The 14,185-nt window shown below is 40.4% G+C and overlaps 2 protein-coding genes across 5 annotated transcripts; both read right to left on the bottom strand.

The window, feature by feature from the left end:
* Positions 1-18: 18 nt before the first annotated feature.
* lctlb (lactase-like b) lies at positions 19-9,254 on the bottom strand. 4 transcript variants are annotated; one of them, XR_004502109.2, is made up of 16 exons: positions 8,958-9,254; positions 7,857-8,043; positions 7,570-7,730; positions 7,374-7,461; positions 7,171-7,280; positions 6,947-7,075; positions 6,473-6,568; positions 6,324-6,378; positions 6,072-6,233; positions 5,062-5,339; positions 4,826-4,952; positions 4,533-4,732; positions 1,688-1,751; positions 1,328-1,401; positions 723-767; positions 488-531 (listed from the first exon to the last, which is right to left on the bottom strand). XR_004502109.2 is itself a non-coding variant. In XM_033635067.2 (15 exons), exons 2-15 carry the CDS (start codon positions 7,981-7,983, stop codon positions 416-418), a joined length of 1,758 nt encoding a protein of 585 aa, XP_033490958.1. In that variant the 5' UTR covers positions 7,984-8,043; positions 8,958-9,254; the 3' UTR covers positions 19-415. The 4 variants fall into 4 exon arrangements, 3 of the variants coding, with proteins under 3 accessions (XP_033490958.1, XP_033490959.1, XP_033490960.1); XM_033635067.2 differs by lacking the exon at positions 1,328-1,401 and having other exon boundaries at positions 19-531; XM_033635068.2 differs by lacking the exon at positions 1,328-1,401 and having other exon boundaries at positions 19-531; positions 7,171-7,277.
* Positions 9,255-9,406: 152 nt separating this feature from the next.
* snapc5 (small nuclear RNA activating complex, polypeptide 5) lies at positions 9,407-12,572 on the bottom strand. The gene is made up of 4 exons (XM_033635072.2): positions 12,418-12,572; positions 11,801-11,928; positions 11,624-11,704; positions 9,407-10,028 (listed from the first exon to the last, which is right to left on the bottom strand). The coding sequence occupies exons 2-4, from the start codon at positions 11,888-11,890 to the stop codon at positions 9,822-9,824; spliced, it is 378 nt and encodes a 125-aa protein (XP_033490963.2). The 5' UTR covers positions 11,891-11,928; positions 12,418-12,572; the 3' UTR covers positions 9,407-9,821.
* Positions 12,573-14,185: the final 1,613 nt, after the last annotated feature.

Genomic DNA, 14,185 nt, shown 5'->3' with positions numbered 1-14,185 from the left:
TTGTGTGACACTGTCATGTGTTTTTTAATTGCATCTTTATTATCACATTTGCTGATTTTTTTCATGTGCAGTATAGCGATTGAAAGAAATTTTGCTTAACAACTCAAAACACAAAGTACAATAGATCACAAGGGCTGTTTGCAATGGTAATATTCCACAGCAATGTCGTAATAATAAAATCCAACATGTTGTAGGGCTATCCACACAGTTTGAGTGTCTGGTGCTAAATTCATTATTAAAAGGCTAAACCAATGTTTTTACAGCAAACACTGTCTGCACATCAAATGAATGAAGTCGCTAACCTTGAAATTCAGATTAAATCGTGTATTTATGCTCACACATGATCCTTTAAAGAAATGATGCACTTATAGGTATTGTGTGTGTTGATGTTTGTGACTGTAAACATGCACACTGTCTAGTTCCGCCTCCGCAGCAGGAACATAAGGAAGACGGCGCTGAGCAAAATAGAGAGCGTGCACACAGTGGGAACAACGATCTCAGTTACCATCTCCATGTGGCTGGTCAAAGGGTCTGCAAAGCACACACACACACACACACACACACACACACACATTAACAACTCACTAGCATTAATATGTAGTTCACACACTGCTTACGAAGCGAGTGATAATGCTTAAGCACAGCACTCAAAGGGTTAATAATTTCCCCCTAAATCAAATCATCCTGCATCTGATTTATAGTGAGCATGAGTGATTCCTTACCATGTATAAGTCTTAGAATATTGGCAGCAGTACTCCGCTGTTCCTCTAATAAAGAAAGAGAAAGTACTCAGAGTTGATTAACGACACTTTAACCCTTTGAGAACTGCATGCAGCTACTGGGGAATATTTCAGAAAGCATTTGGATTGTCATAGGCAGATAACTTTGAAAAATCAAATTTGAAATGTGATTACTTGTCATCAGCTGACATGGCTGAGTCAAGCTCTTTAATCTTATGTTGAGATTTTGTTTGTCTTAATTCAATTCCAATATATAAAACAGTTTCACTGATGTTATCTGGTTAAATTTATAATCCTGCTTTATGAAATACCCCGTGGGCACAGATAAGCTTTATGCTCACTGAGTTTTTGTCAAAGCTGCTGTGAAATCAAAAGGGCTGCTCTTGTTTGCAAATTAGATTTAAGCACACTCCTAAAACTTCAAAAAAATAAAGATGTATTTGCACACTGTATACAGGGAGTACAAGCTTCAGAGGCATGTCTTAGTGTTAAACTGCAGAGGCTTCATTCTGTTAGTCGCATGTAAAACAGCACACTCACACAGCAATAACAATTAAAAAAAAAAAAAATTAATTGAAGACATATACCCTCAAGTTCTAAACTTCATCATGCACTGGCCAAACCTTTGGCATTTCTGCATGTTCCTTGGATTTTCTTCTAGCTGGAGGGGCAAACAAAAAAGATATCTCAGATATTCTGTTAGAGATTGTGTTACTAATGTTTAATAATTCCATCATTCTCATTCAGCTAATAATTTTTCCATGTGTTTTCTGAGGTGCAGCAACACACATTCAAGTCAAATTATAAATCTTGATCTCATTTGCATTTAAAAACTGTTGGCAAGTTTTTTTTAATATTCAGCTCAGAATCTTTGTTTGTTTACCCCAGCTAGTTGTTCACCTCTGATCACTGATAAACATGGTCAGGGATGCTCTAGATGAACTGACCTGCAGCTAGGAGCTGGTTGCTGGAGGAACATGTCTCAATAGCCTTCCTCCTCCAGTTCTCAACCTGTGGGGGGGTTACAATGTAATCGCATATCATCACCAAAATGGTTTTTGTGACATAACAGAGCATTAACTAAAAAATGTAATCTTAATGTTAAAGAGCAGTGATACTCAACTTGTGGCCCCTGGACCAAATCTGACCCACACTAGGGTGCTGGGAGGCCTTTTTTTTTCAGTTCACAATGAAAATAACTGATTCACACTGGGATTTTTCTTGTATTTTGATTGTAAATAAGGGGCCAGAGTGCATAAAAAGCATAAAAATGGAGCTTATTTATCCAAGAAAAAAGTGCTAAGCTAAGCCCTGAATGTCCCTCCAGAGTACATCTGACTGCCAGGGTGCTGAGTGGTTTTGCCTTGTGGGCGAGGACAGAAAATGCTGAAAGTTTGAAAGCAGCAGTTCATTTATTAGCCTATTTATACTGATAAATATTATCAATGTTTCTTCATTAACTTTCCCCTGGCTTCCTGTCATTTTGCAAAGTGGTCCCTGGACAATAGCAAGATGAGTATCCCTGTTTTAGAGTCATATACAGTACAGGCCAAAAGTCTGGACACACCTTCTCATTCAATGCGTTTTCTTTATTTTCATGACTATTTACATTGTAGATTCTCACTGAAGGCATCAAAACTATGAATGAACACATGTGGAGTTATGTACTTAACAAAAAAAGGTGAAATAACTGAAAACATGTTTTATATTCTAGTTTCTTCAAAATAGCCACCCTTTGCTCTGATTACTGCTTTGCACACTCTTGGCATTCTCTCCATGAGCTTCAAGAGGTAGTCACCTGAAATGGTTTCCACTTCACAGGTGTGCCTTATCAGGGTTAATTAGTGGAATTTCTTGCTTTATCAATGGGGTTGGGACCATCAGTTGTGTTGTGCAGAAGTCAGGTTAATACACAGCCAACAGCCCTATTGGACAACTGTTAAAATTCATATTATGGCAAGAACCAATCAGCTAACTAAAGAAAAACGAGTGGCCATCATTACTTTAAGAAATGAAGGTCAGTCAGTCCGGAAAATTGCAAAAACTTTAAATGTGTCCCCAAGTGGAGTTGCAAAAACCATCAAGCGCTACAACGAAACTGGCACACATGAGGACCGACCCAGGAAAGGAAGACCAAGAGTCACCTCTGCTTCTGAGGATAAGTTCATCCGAGTCACCAGCCTCAGAAATGGCAAGTTAACAGCAGCTCAGATCAGAGACCAGATGAATGCCACACAGAGTTCTAGCAGCAGACCCATCTCTAGAACAACTGTTAAGAGGAGACTGCGCGAATCAGGCCTTCATGGTCAAATAGCTGCTAGGAAACCACTGCTAAGGAGAGGCAACAAGCAGAAGAGATTTGTTTGGGCCAAGAAACACAAGGAATGGACATTAGACCAGTGGAAATCTGTGCTTTGGTCTGATGAGTCCAAATTTGAGATCTTTGGTTCCAACCGCCGTGTCTTTGTGAGACGCAGAAAAGGTGAACGGATGGATTCCACATGCCTGGTTCCCACTGTGAAGCATGGAGGAGGAGGTGTGATGGTGTGGGGGTGTTTTGCTGGTGACACTGTTGGGGATTTATTCAAAATTCAAAATTGAAGGCACACTGAACCAGCATGGCTACCACAGCATCCTGCAGCGACATGCCATCCCATCCGGTTTGCGTTTAGTTGGACGATCATTTATTTTTCAACAGGACAATGACCCCAAACACACCTCCAGGCTGTGTAAGGGCTATTTGACCAAGAAGGAGAGTGATGGAGTGCTGCGGCAGATGACCTGGCCTCCACAGTCACCGGACCTGAACCCAATCGAGATGGTTTGGGGTGAGCTGGACTGCAGAGTGAAGGCAAAGGGGCCAACAAGTGCTAAACACCTCTGAGAACTCCTTCAAGACTGTTGGAAAACCATTTCAGGTGACTACCTCTTGAAGCTCATGGAGAGAATGCCAAGAGTGTGCAAAGCAGTAATCAGAGCAAATGGTGGCTATTTTGAAGAAACTAGAATAAAAAACATGTTTTCAGTTATTTCACCTTTTTTTAAGTACATAACTCCACATGTGTTCATTCATAGTTTTGATGCCTTCAGTGAGAATCTACAATGTAAATAGTCATGAAAATAAAGAAAACGCATTGAATGAGAAGGTGTGTCCAAACTTTTGGCCTGTACTGTATCTGAAACGTTTGTCTGAAATGGGATCCGAGGCAGGACTTTGCTAGCCTGGTTCCAGACCATAGACCCCGCCCACTCAACTGAGTAGGCTTGCATCTCTGGTCTGGCATACTTCAATGAATTTGCGATTTATCTTGTCCAAACGATGGACGGACCAATGAACGCCGGGGGTCTAGCGATTAGCCAATCAGTGCCACGCTGATGTCAAGCTGTACGCCAGAGGGTAACTGGTGAGGATAGCAACAATGGCGACCGCTACAGATCCTACAGACCACATTAGCGATGCTATCGAGGTATTTCGCCACTACTCGCGTTAATGGAGGACCAAATTAAGGAAGCTGCTAAACTGGATTTAACTGCGATGCAGCTGGGCGTGCACGACGACGGAGACATTTTAAACGGGCAATGCTCGCTTGTTTTCAGCACCCCCGAGGCATGGATACTAATGACGTCAGATTCTGGGTGAGTTGTTGATCTCTACTGATTGGTTAGGGAAAAATCAAATTCCCTCCCCCTTGTAAATCACCTTCAATGGAGACGATGTCAGACTGAAGGTTCTGGGAGCTTCAGTCTGACACTCAGGCTAGGACTTTGCAGTAACCACCTTGTGTCTCTTACCTCTCTCTGATTGGGGAACCCATTGGCGCTGATGACGCGTTTGTAAAACTGAACGGAGGCTTTGGGATAGCGAGGCTTGTTCTTGTTCCTGAAGTCCACATAGTACAAGCCAAACCTCTCAGAATAGCCTTCGTCCCACTCAAACTTGTCCAGCAGCGACCATGCAGTGTAGCCCTTCACATTGACTCCATCTTTGATAGCTGAGTGGAACCACAGAGAGTGAGCTGGGTTGGATTTTGATTAAATTTGCTCCAACTTACTAAACAAAAATATAAATGTACGAGCTCATTCACCTTTCAGCATCTCATTGATGTAGTCTTTATAATACTGTATCCTCCAGTCGTCACACAGCTCTGTGCACAACATCTTCTCAGAGACTCCGTTCTCAGTCACATAAATCATCGGGTTTCCGTACTGAGTCTAGATGAGAAACAAATCAATATGTAATAAGTTGCAATTACATAGTTTCAGGTTCAGCACAAATGTCAACAAGCCTGTTCTGCATCATTAACTATACGCCATAGGTCACCTTGACGAAATTGAGCAGGCGTCTGAAACCCCAAGGCACGGCGTAGAGCCACTCAGACCCAGGGTCAGGCCACCGTGGGTCAACCAGCTCAGCCAGGTCACGGTCAGTGAAGTAGCTGCTGGTGCTACGACCTGATGGGTTATTCTTTTGGGTGATGTAGCGGGTGGTGAAGTGGCCAACGCCGAGGAAGTCGCACGTCCCCTTGATGTAGCTCTTCTCTTGGGGGGAAAATGTTGGCAGGCGAGATGTCCCGAGGCCCTGCTGGACACTCTTCCTTCCTGCACACAGTTACAAATAGTGATTAGTTCATTCCCAATGAATAATATTACTTCAGGATTAACTGTTTCTAATTTAAAGACCCCCTACGATGAAAATCAAGTTTTTAGTCATCAATATGTCTGTATGTTGGTTTTTTTATATGCTACAAGACATACTGTATGAGTGAAATAAGCAACCAACACCACTGCTGATAATTTCTTCCTTAGAACTGCAGTTAACCAATGTCAGTCTCAAAAACATGGATTTAAAGAACCAGGGTTTCATACCTCACATACCTAAGGAACCAATCCTGTCAACCTTTGGGGTGGGGGTTTCAATACCATTAGCATAGCGCTACAGCAAAAAGAGGGGTACATCAGAGGAGAAACCAGGTGTAGTTATGTATTGGTATTTGCAAGTTTCACTTTCGCTTCAACTCGTAAGAGCCGATGATTGAAAACAAGGTTTATCCAACATTAGCAACACATTATCGGCTGTTTTATAACCTAGTCAAACCAAAGGCTTATGTTATCTATTAGCAAGCGCAGCTGCTAGGGGCACTTGCAGCATGCGCTGTATGTAGGGCACCAGTGCTGGAACAGGCACCAACACAGGCCAATATGATCATCATCAATCATAATTATATGTATCACATTAACTCTTCCAGTTAAGGCCCTCTCGGACACAACATGGTGTGAGTGATGACCAGTGTCGAAGGTGAGCAGGTATGCTCAAGAGGAACTTTAACTCACCAATGAAGTCTTTCATCACTTGAGGGTAGTCTCCATGAAAGATGGGTGTGGCAAACCAGCCCAGGTAGAACTGGACGTATCTCTCAGCTGCTTCGATGTCTTTCTGGTTGCTGATATCCACCGGCTCGCCCCAGTCTCCAGACAGAGAGATGCCAACCAGACCTGCAGGTGTGAACAGCAGCTCACAACATTAAGACAGACAGGACTGTTGAGAAAATGCTGAACAAAGTAACTTTCAAGAGTTTAGTTTACCTTTTTGTTTCGCCCTCCATTGTGTATCATAAGTGTGCCAAACTTTGGCATGGGCCTAAAAAAAAGATTATAATAATTATCATTACATTTCAGTTTAAAGTAGTACATTAATTGCTAAGTGTTTTTAGTAGCTGAATGCATTCTCCTACCTTGATGATGTGATGTGCAGCTCTGTATGCTCCTGTTCCTCTCAGCTTCAGTCCAGGAGCATGTTCACCAGTCTCATAACCTTCAACTGCGACAGACTGAAGCAGGTGAGCAGATTACGGAGTATGAGTGTGACAGCAGTACTTTTACAAACATGTAGATGCATATTAATCCATGCTCTATGACAGTGGTGGAAGAAGCACTTGGAGTCTAAAGTAAAAGTACTAATACTATGTTGTAAAAAATACTACTTAATTATGTACAGGTATATAAGTATTTTAAGTAATATTTACTTTAAGTATGAAGAGTAAAAGTATTCATTGTGCAGTAAAATGTTACCTGTTGGTGTTTTACTATTGTATCTGATTATGTATCAGGTTGTCCCGTCACAACAACACATCTCTAAAAACTCAGAAAAACAACCCTGTTCTCAGCTTTGTGACGATGCATTTTCGAGCTGATGATTTTGAACCTACCCATGGATTGTTGAATGTCATCCAGTACTTGACTCGGTTGCCAAATCTTTCAAAGCACAGGTTAGCAAACTCATTGAAGTGATTGACCATGCTTATGTTCTGCCATCCACCATATTTCTCTTGCAAGACCTGGAAAAGGAAACAGTACGGTACCTCGTTAAATAAGAAAAGTGCTGTAATGCAAAAGGCTGAAGTTAGGGATTATAAGTATTTTGGATACTGACCTGTGGGAGATCCCAGTGATACAAAGTGACGACAGGGGTGATCTTGCTCTCCAGCAGGTGGTCAATCAGTTCATCATAGTACCGTATTCCTTTTTCATTTATATGGTCTGCTGCAAATGGTATTAAAGTGTCAATAATTCCTCAGCTTTAGCATTCAACAGTCTAATCATAGTTCAGTTGCTCAGTTCAGTTCAGTTACTCACACTTTATGCCAGTGGGGATGAGTCTAGGCCAGGATATGGAGAAGCGATAGTGGTTAAGCTTCAGCTCCTTCATCAGGGCAACATCATCCTGTACAACACACACACACAATGGAGTGAAATATTTACATTTAGAGATTCTTTTGCCCTGCTTAGTTCTCTCCACATCCCTCAGACACACCACACCTGATCACCCCACCTTGACTTTGTGGTAGCCCTCACAAGAGGAGTCTCCGGTGTCATTATATTGGATTTTGCCTTTCTTATGACTGAACACGTCCCAGATGCTCAGTCCTTTTCCATCTTTGTCCCAGGCTCCTTCTGTTTGATAGGCTGAACTGCCGGCACCCCACGAAAATCCTAATGATTACAAAATTGACAACAACCAGATGACCAGCTCTTACAGGAGGGATAATGTCACCAATTACTGAATCATTAAAATGCACCGCCTCTGTCCCACTGAAGAAAAGACCAAGTTGTGTTTACCAGCTGGAAAAGTGCCATAATAGAAGGAGCCGTGGTTGTTCTTTGTCCAGTCGAAGTCCTCAGCCGAAGACAGACACAGCACCAACACAAACACATGACACACACTGAATGCACAGCGGGGCAGCATGGTAGTCCTGAGCCTGCAGCACAGTCACTGTCTGGTTCTGCTCCAGTCCCTCACTGACGGCTACACACAGGGGAGAACCATTCAGCATCACCTCTTAATCACAATAATCCGGTTATATCTAAAACATATAAACACATGATTGCACTCTTGTTTTCTAAAGAAAAAAAATTGTCAAAAATTAAAAAACAAACAAACAAAAATGATAAGTGCAATCACGATAAATGTTCATCAACAGTCTGAAAGCATCCAACGCGATGGACTACGGGGGGTCCCGCATCCCTAATGCATAGCCAAATACCCCTTTTCAAACTCAATGGAGTGTGAACTCATCTTGCTGAGGCACACAGATCCCATACAAAAGATGGTTTCACCTCTGTAAGCAAAGTTAATGTCAGAGAGGTTGATATATTTACAGTGCACAATCACATGACAGTGGATGATAAACCTGTTCACACATATGGACTAAATGTAGGTACTGGAGCTTTCATAACATCATCATTTGATAATTACAAGGACATTATTGATATGTTACACTGCCATGGTTAGAGTCCAGCTTTGAGTTCTTACAACTCTCAAAAAATAAACAATTTTCTTTGTAGATAATTGCAATTTCAGATTTTTAGTTGCATCATATCATGCTCCGGTCTTATGGTGTAATATGCCTGCAATCAGTGTGACACATGAGCTTTTCCATAATGCAAAATTTAAGACATTGCACCATGATAACTTCAGGGATTTTACATCAGAAATATATTAAAAGCTTAGACTTAAAACCTAAAAAAAATCTAAAGCTCCTGCAATTGTGAATTCTGTTTACAGCACACATTCCTGTTTACATTTGTTTTTGTTTCCCACATGTAATTCCTCACTTTTTGTCTCAGTATTCCTTCATCACAAAATCTATAAGCATCACTCCATAAAATCTGATTTACAATTGCAAATATACCAAATAAAACATCCAGTTAACTGCCTACCTTATGAGGAATTCATTTGCAGCAGGTGTGTGTGCTTAGCCCTGGGTAAATGGGAGCCTCTCCTGGAACAGCAGACCACGTAGAAAGCTGTATATATCTATCGGTGCACTCTCTATTGTACGGTGCCTGTTGTAGCACCACCCTTCTCCAGAGCTGTCCCTGCTGTCAGTGTGAAAGCTGGCCTTATTGTCAAGCTCACTGTATTGTTTTAGCTGTTTAGAAAATGCTGAATGGTTTGCTGGTAGAAAGTGTTTGCACTGCATTACCCATTTGCCTGGGTCAGGTTAGGACAATTTTACATATGTTTTACCTTAATTGAAAATAAGATTTATCCTCTTATTGCACATAATTAACCGTTCATTATATTTGAAAAACATTTCTGTATGTTGGGAAGGATGTTGACACAAAGTATGAGTGTAGGCTACATTGTAAGAATCAGTCAGATGAACCTATGCAAAACATTTTATTTTGTGCTTACAATTATCATCTCTTACACAACACATACACACTATTTTCTTATATGGCCCAGCCATACATTTTAATGCTAATCCTCAAAATGCACAATATGTCTAGTAAGCTATAAGCACCTAATAACACTGTCTTACTGCATTTCAGTGAGACATTTCTCACAAAATTTGACACGAGTTCTAACATGGTGTGCTGTGGATGACATGCCTTAAATCAGGCAAAGAGGAGAGTGTACTGTTAGCACCACACACCATTAAACTGTAACTGTTACTCACTCCATCCAAATAAATTAAACTTCAAAAGTGAAAAACAGGTGAACAAATAAACAGACGTCCGTTTACGCGTGGTTCTTCTTCAGTGGTGCAAACACTAAAGCACTGTGAAATATTGAGAATCTCAGTAATCATCCTCCTCCTCGTCTTCCTCAGGCACAAACCCAAGCTCATTATCATCCTGTTCTTCATCATCATCTTCTTCTTCTTCCTCCTCATCATCTTCCTCCTCCTCCTCCTCCTCCTCCTCTTCCATGTCAAAATCTACAGCAGCATTCAGTAGCAGTTTGGTTCGGTTGATCTCGCTCTCGTCATCAAGGTTGATATGAACCTGAAAAAAAGAAAAAAGAAAAACATAAAACCTGTTAACACAAATTAATGTCAATCTGAGTGTGCAAGACAGAACTTTAAAAACATTTATGAGAACAGGAGAAAAACTGTAAAAACTTTTTTTGCAGGTAATTTTCATAGTTATTTAACATTACTCTGGGCCCTGTTGTATTTTAATGACAAAAAAAAGCTCAAGTTGGAATCAACATCTAGCTGGAGACACATTATTATCTCTTCACACAGTTTGGTAAAGTGCAGCAAAAAAAAAAAAAAAAAAAAAATTATCTAGCTACACCTGCGAGTGTTATAAAGTCATGTTGGGAAAATGATTCTCAGCTATCTAAAATGACACACTTGGTTTATCCATATCTCTTTATTCATGCTGAATAGAATGCTAGTGTATAGGGCATTAGCAGTAGAAAGGAGAGGTGTTTCTAATTCAGAGGTATAATAGTTGTCTGGACAAGACAAATAAAACCATCTATAAAATTATCACTGTGGTAAACAAAGTATAATTCGATTATTTATGAAGCAATTTGTTCAAACAAGCCTCCCAAGAAGGCTGTTTTTGAGTAAAATGAAGCACTGAAAAACAAAAACAGTCCTAAAATGTTTTACTCCGTGCCTTTAGGTGTACTGTAATATTGTGATTATTCAACAGGTGTAATGAGACAGACGGGTCATTGACACATTCTCTTTGGACATGTCGGAAACTGTTTACTTATTGGAAGAGTATTTTTGAATGTTTTTCTAAAGCCTTTGAGAAGACCTGGGAACCCAGCCCACTAGTTGCTGTTTAAGGAGCCACGAGTGTATTACTTGCAGTAGACAAATACGAATCTCAGGCTATAGCGTATGGTATGGTAGTAGCAAGAAAACTTATCTTACTTTTGTAGAAATCTGACAGCGCACCTACGTATGTTATGTGGATAAGAGAGCTGATGAATGTCCTACACTTAGAAAGGTTGCGGTTCTCTAACAAGAACAAGATTCAAATATTTAGCAGTATTTGGAGCCCTGTCCTAGAATTTCTAAAAGACAGCTAGTGGTGGTTTAACTATCTGTCCTCTATTGCTGTGTACATGTAAAGTTGAAATCCTGGGCTTTATTTTATTATTATTTTCTATATCTGCTTTAGATAATAACCATGGCTGAGCTGTTCATGTGACGTACTGAGTGTTTGTTTTGTGAGGGAGGGGGGAGGGGGGTTTGAGGTACTATGTACATTTCAGAAATATTTTTCTATGCTAAATGCTTGATGTGTGTTTAATTGTCATTATTCTCCACAAATTAAGGGATTAGAATAAACCCAGTGAATGATGATTATTTGGCTATGTATATCGTAGTTGTACTGTATGTAAACTGGGGTTTTAAAGTACTCAGATTACACACGTAAACATATTTACCAGTATCCTGTCTTAAAGGTATTACGCAGAGCAACCATCTGCGTGGGTGTAAATGTAATCAGTAAGGTTATGCAGGCCTGCAAACTGTAACACCCCAGTAAGACGGAACAGTTGTATAGTAGCAGTGACAACAACAATATGACATTTAGCAGGGTTGTCCCCTGATGTTCTCTCTGGTACAGTGACTTACCTCATTTTCTGGGGTAGAGCGTTGGGAGGCTCCTTCTTCTGTTTGAGCACTAATGATGGATTTCAAGGCCCCTTCTTCAAACTGAAACACAGAGTGAACACATGGCATATAAACCACAGGTATCACAAACATAGACACAAACCTCAATATACTCACTCTGCGGATTATCTCACTTACCTTCAGCCTGTTCAGCTGGTCTTGTAGCATGACTTTTATTTTGAGGAGAGTCTCCTCTTCCTTCTTCAACTCCTGCAGACGGCTGTGCATCTTTACTGGTACTGCTGCAGTCAGACCATTCCTAAACACTGAAAGGAAAGACATCAGTGGTCAGAGATGCAGTATCATGCCTGATTTTATGTTGATTACAAAGGGGTAACGTTAGGGGTGGCAACTTTTCTAACCTGTCAAGTCTTATAAGTATGTAAGACCATACTGAATGGAATATAATGGGGAAATCTGGCTAGTTAGCTGGTTCTTTCTGATCCTGTTCCAGTCATTTAGATTTCATTTAACAATATTACAATTCATGAACTCTGTTTACCAGCTTCCAGACAATGTAGTCGGCTAAAATTAAGTATTTTAAAGTGCAATATAATAGCGCTTCTACCACATTTATTTACGAGTAGATCGGCGTTTAATCTCCACAGAGACAGATGCTGTCAAATTCAAAAACTGGCAAAGACACTGTACTGTTGCTGCTAGCTACGGAAAACAATGTGGCTAAATAGCGGTACCCCAAAATTATACTTTCTCCCCGACACATGCAGGAATAAACCCCAGTTTGAGACTATTACCTTTGTTTATAAATTCTGCCTACAGTTCCATAATAGGGTCGAAATCGGTGAGAAATAAAATAACGGGCTCCCGACAGCTTTTGTTTTTAATACTGATAGCCTAGCTGTTATGCTACATGTATAGCTACTAGCTAAAGTTTGGTTCCTGTGGTTGTGCGGTCATATCCGGTTTAGTGTTGCTTTAAATGCTGTCGGAAATTTTAGATTTTCGTCTCAGGAACGAACGATGTGTCAAATAGGTCTATCAGAGCAGAGGTCTTCTAGTGACGGCGACTTACTTGAAACCTGTGGTTCAACAATAACCATTAATAACGTTACTAATAGTTGTTGTCAGTGAACAGTGAAAGCCAGTTCAAAGCCTGTTAAAAGGTCCGAAAGTTTTTACGAACCTATTGCCAGAAAATGTATTCAAAAGAAATGGCTTCACACATCACAGAATTTAAAGAACAATATATGTATTATACTTTGGGTTTCGCTGTTAATTTAATATTTAATTACAGTCGAAGATAACTCACAACTCACATAACTATCCCTTTTATTCCGAAAATCCGACCTCACGAGAAGCACCTAAAGGCATCATTCGTAGTGAAGGAACGTTGACTCTGGCGGCATCTCGTGGTCAAATAACGGTAATGGCCGCCTTGCTTTTTCGGGTTAAAAGTAAGATTGTTTGATAATTATTTGAACAGAATGTGGTCATTAGACGGTAAGAAAACTTAGCTTTGTTTTAGAAGAGTCACGTAGTTAAATAAATACTTGTTAAAAGACCACAGCAATTCTATTGTAAGTTACTCTTAGTGGTACCCTGCTGTCATTTGACCAGGTGTACATTTGTTAGCTAGCCGGGCTAATTAACGTTAACGTGAATTAATGCAGCTATTTCTTTCTGGTCGGTTATCAATGACCGTCCTCCTTTCCAAAGAAAGGTTTGAAGTGGCAGGTGTCAACTTTACAGCAGTAGGAAGCCTAATTTGTAACAAATGTAGTTCACGGTGTTAGTCTCCCCCATAAAACATAAGGGTCACACTATTGGAAGGCAAATAGGCCTTAAAAGCGAGGCCCGTTTGCTACTTCACCAGACTGTATGCTGGCTGTAACTGAGCTAATATGCAAGGTGTAAATTTGCCTTTCATGCTGGCGTGACTCCAGATAGTGGCTTTAGTTTGTGTTTGGTAAGACTAAAAATGAGTGACACTCAAACAATAAAAGTAAGCAAACATATTTTGATGACAAGCAAACAGATTTATAGCAATATCTGTTAGAGTTTTTATGCATTTTCATGCATGATAAGGAAGGGTAGTTTACATGCTACAGAAAAATCTACAGTTTTCATGCTTGCTCAGTGTTACGATGATGGAGCAGCTCTTCATGTTTATTCAAGTATCTGATCTGCCCCATAAGCAAATATTCAGCAGCCATGCATATTACCTAGAAAGCATAGATCCCCCCCAAAGTACACTAAAAGGAGGCATGGAGTGTAGATAACGAATCCAGTGAAAACTTAAATAAATCACAGATGGAACTCATTGATGTGAACAAGATCTGAAACTGCTCTTAATCAGTCTTCAAAAAATGTTAGAAGAGCCCATTAGGTTCTTTATAGGATTCCTTGACTAACTCCATCCAGATGTGTGCATTGATAATCACAGCAGGCAGGCACGACTGGAGTCTAACAATGGAGCCCAGCCAAAAAGAGAGACATACCTGTCTCTGTTCACACACACATGAAAACAGGACTGCTGCAGGACGTAGGTTCCTCAAATTCCCC

The sequence above is a fragment of the Epinephelus lanceolatus genome, chromosome 5 (assembly GCF_041903045.1).
Source record: "Epinephelus lanceolatus isolate andai-2023 chromosome 5, ASM4190304v1, whole genome shotgun sequence".
NCBI lineage: Eukaryota > Metazoa > Chordata > Actinopteri > Perciformes > Serranidae > Epinephelus > Epinephelus lanceolatus.
The sequence above is the reverse complement of the archived record's forward strand: the minus strand, read 5'-3'. Positions and strand labels throughout refer to the sequence as shown.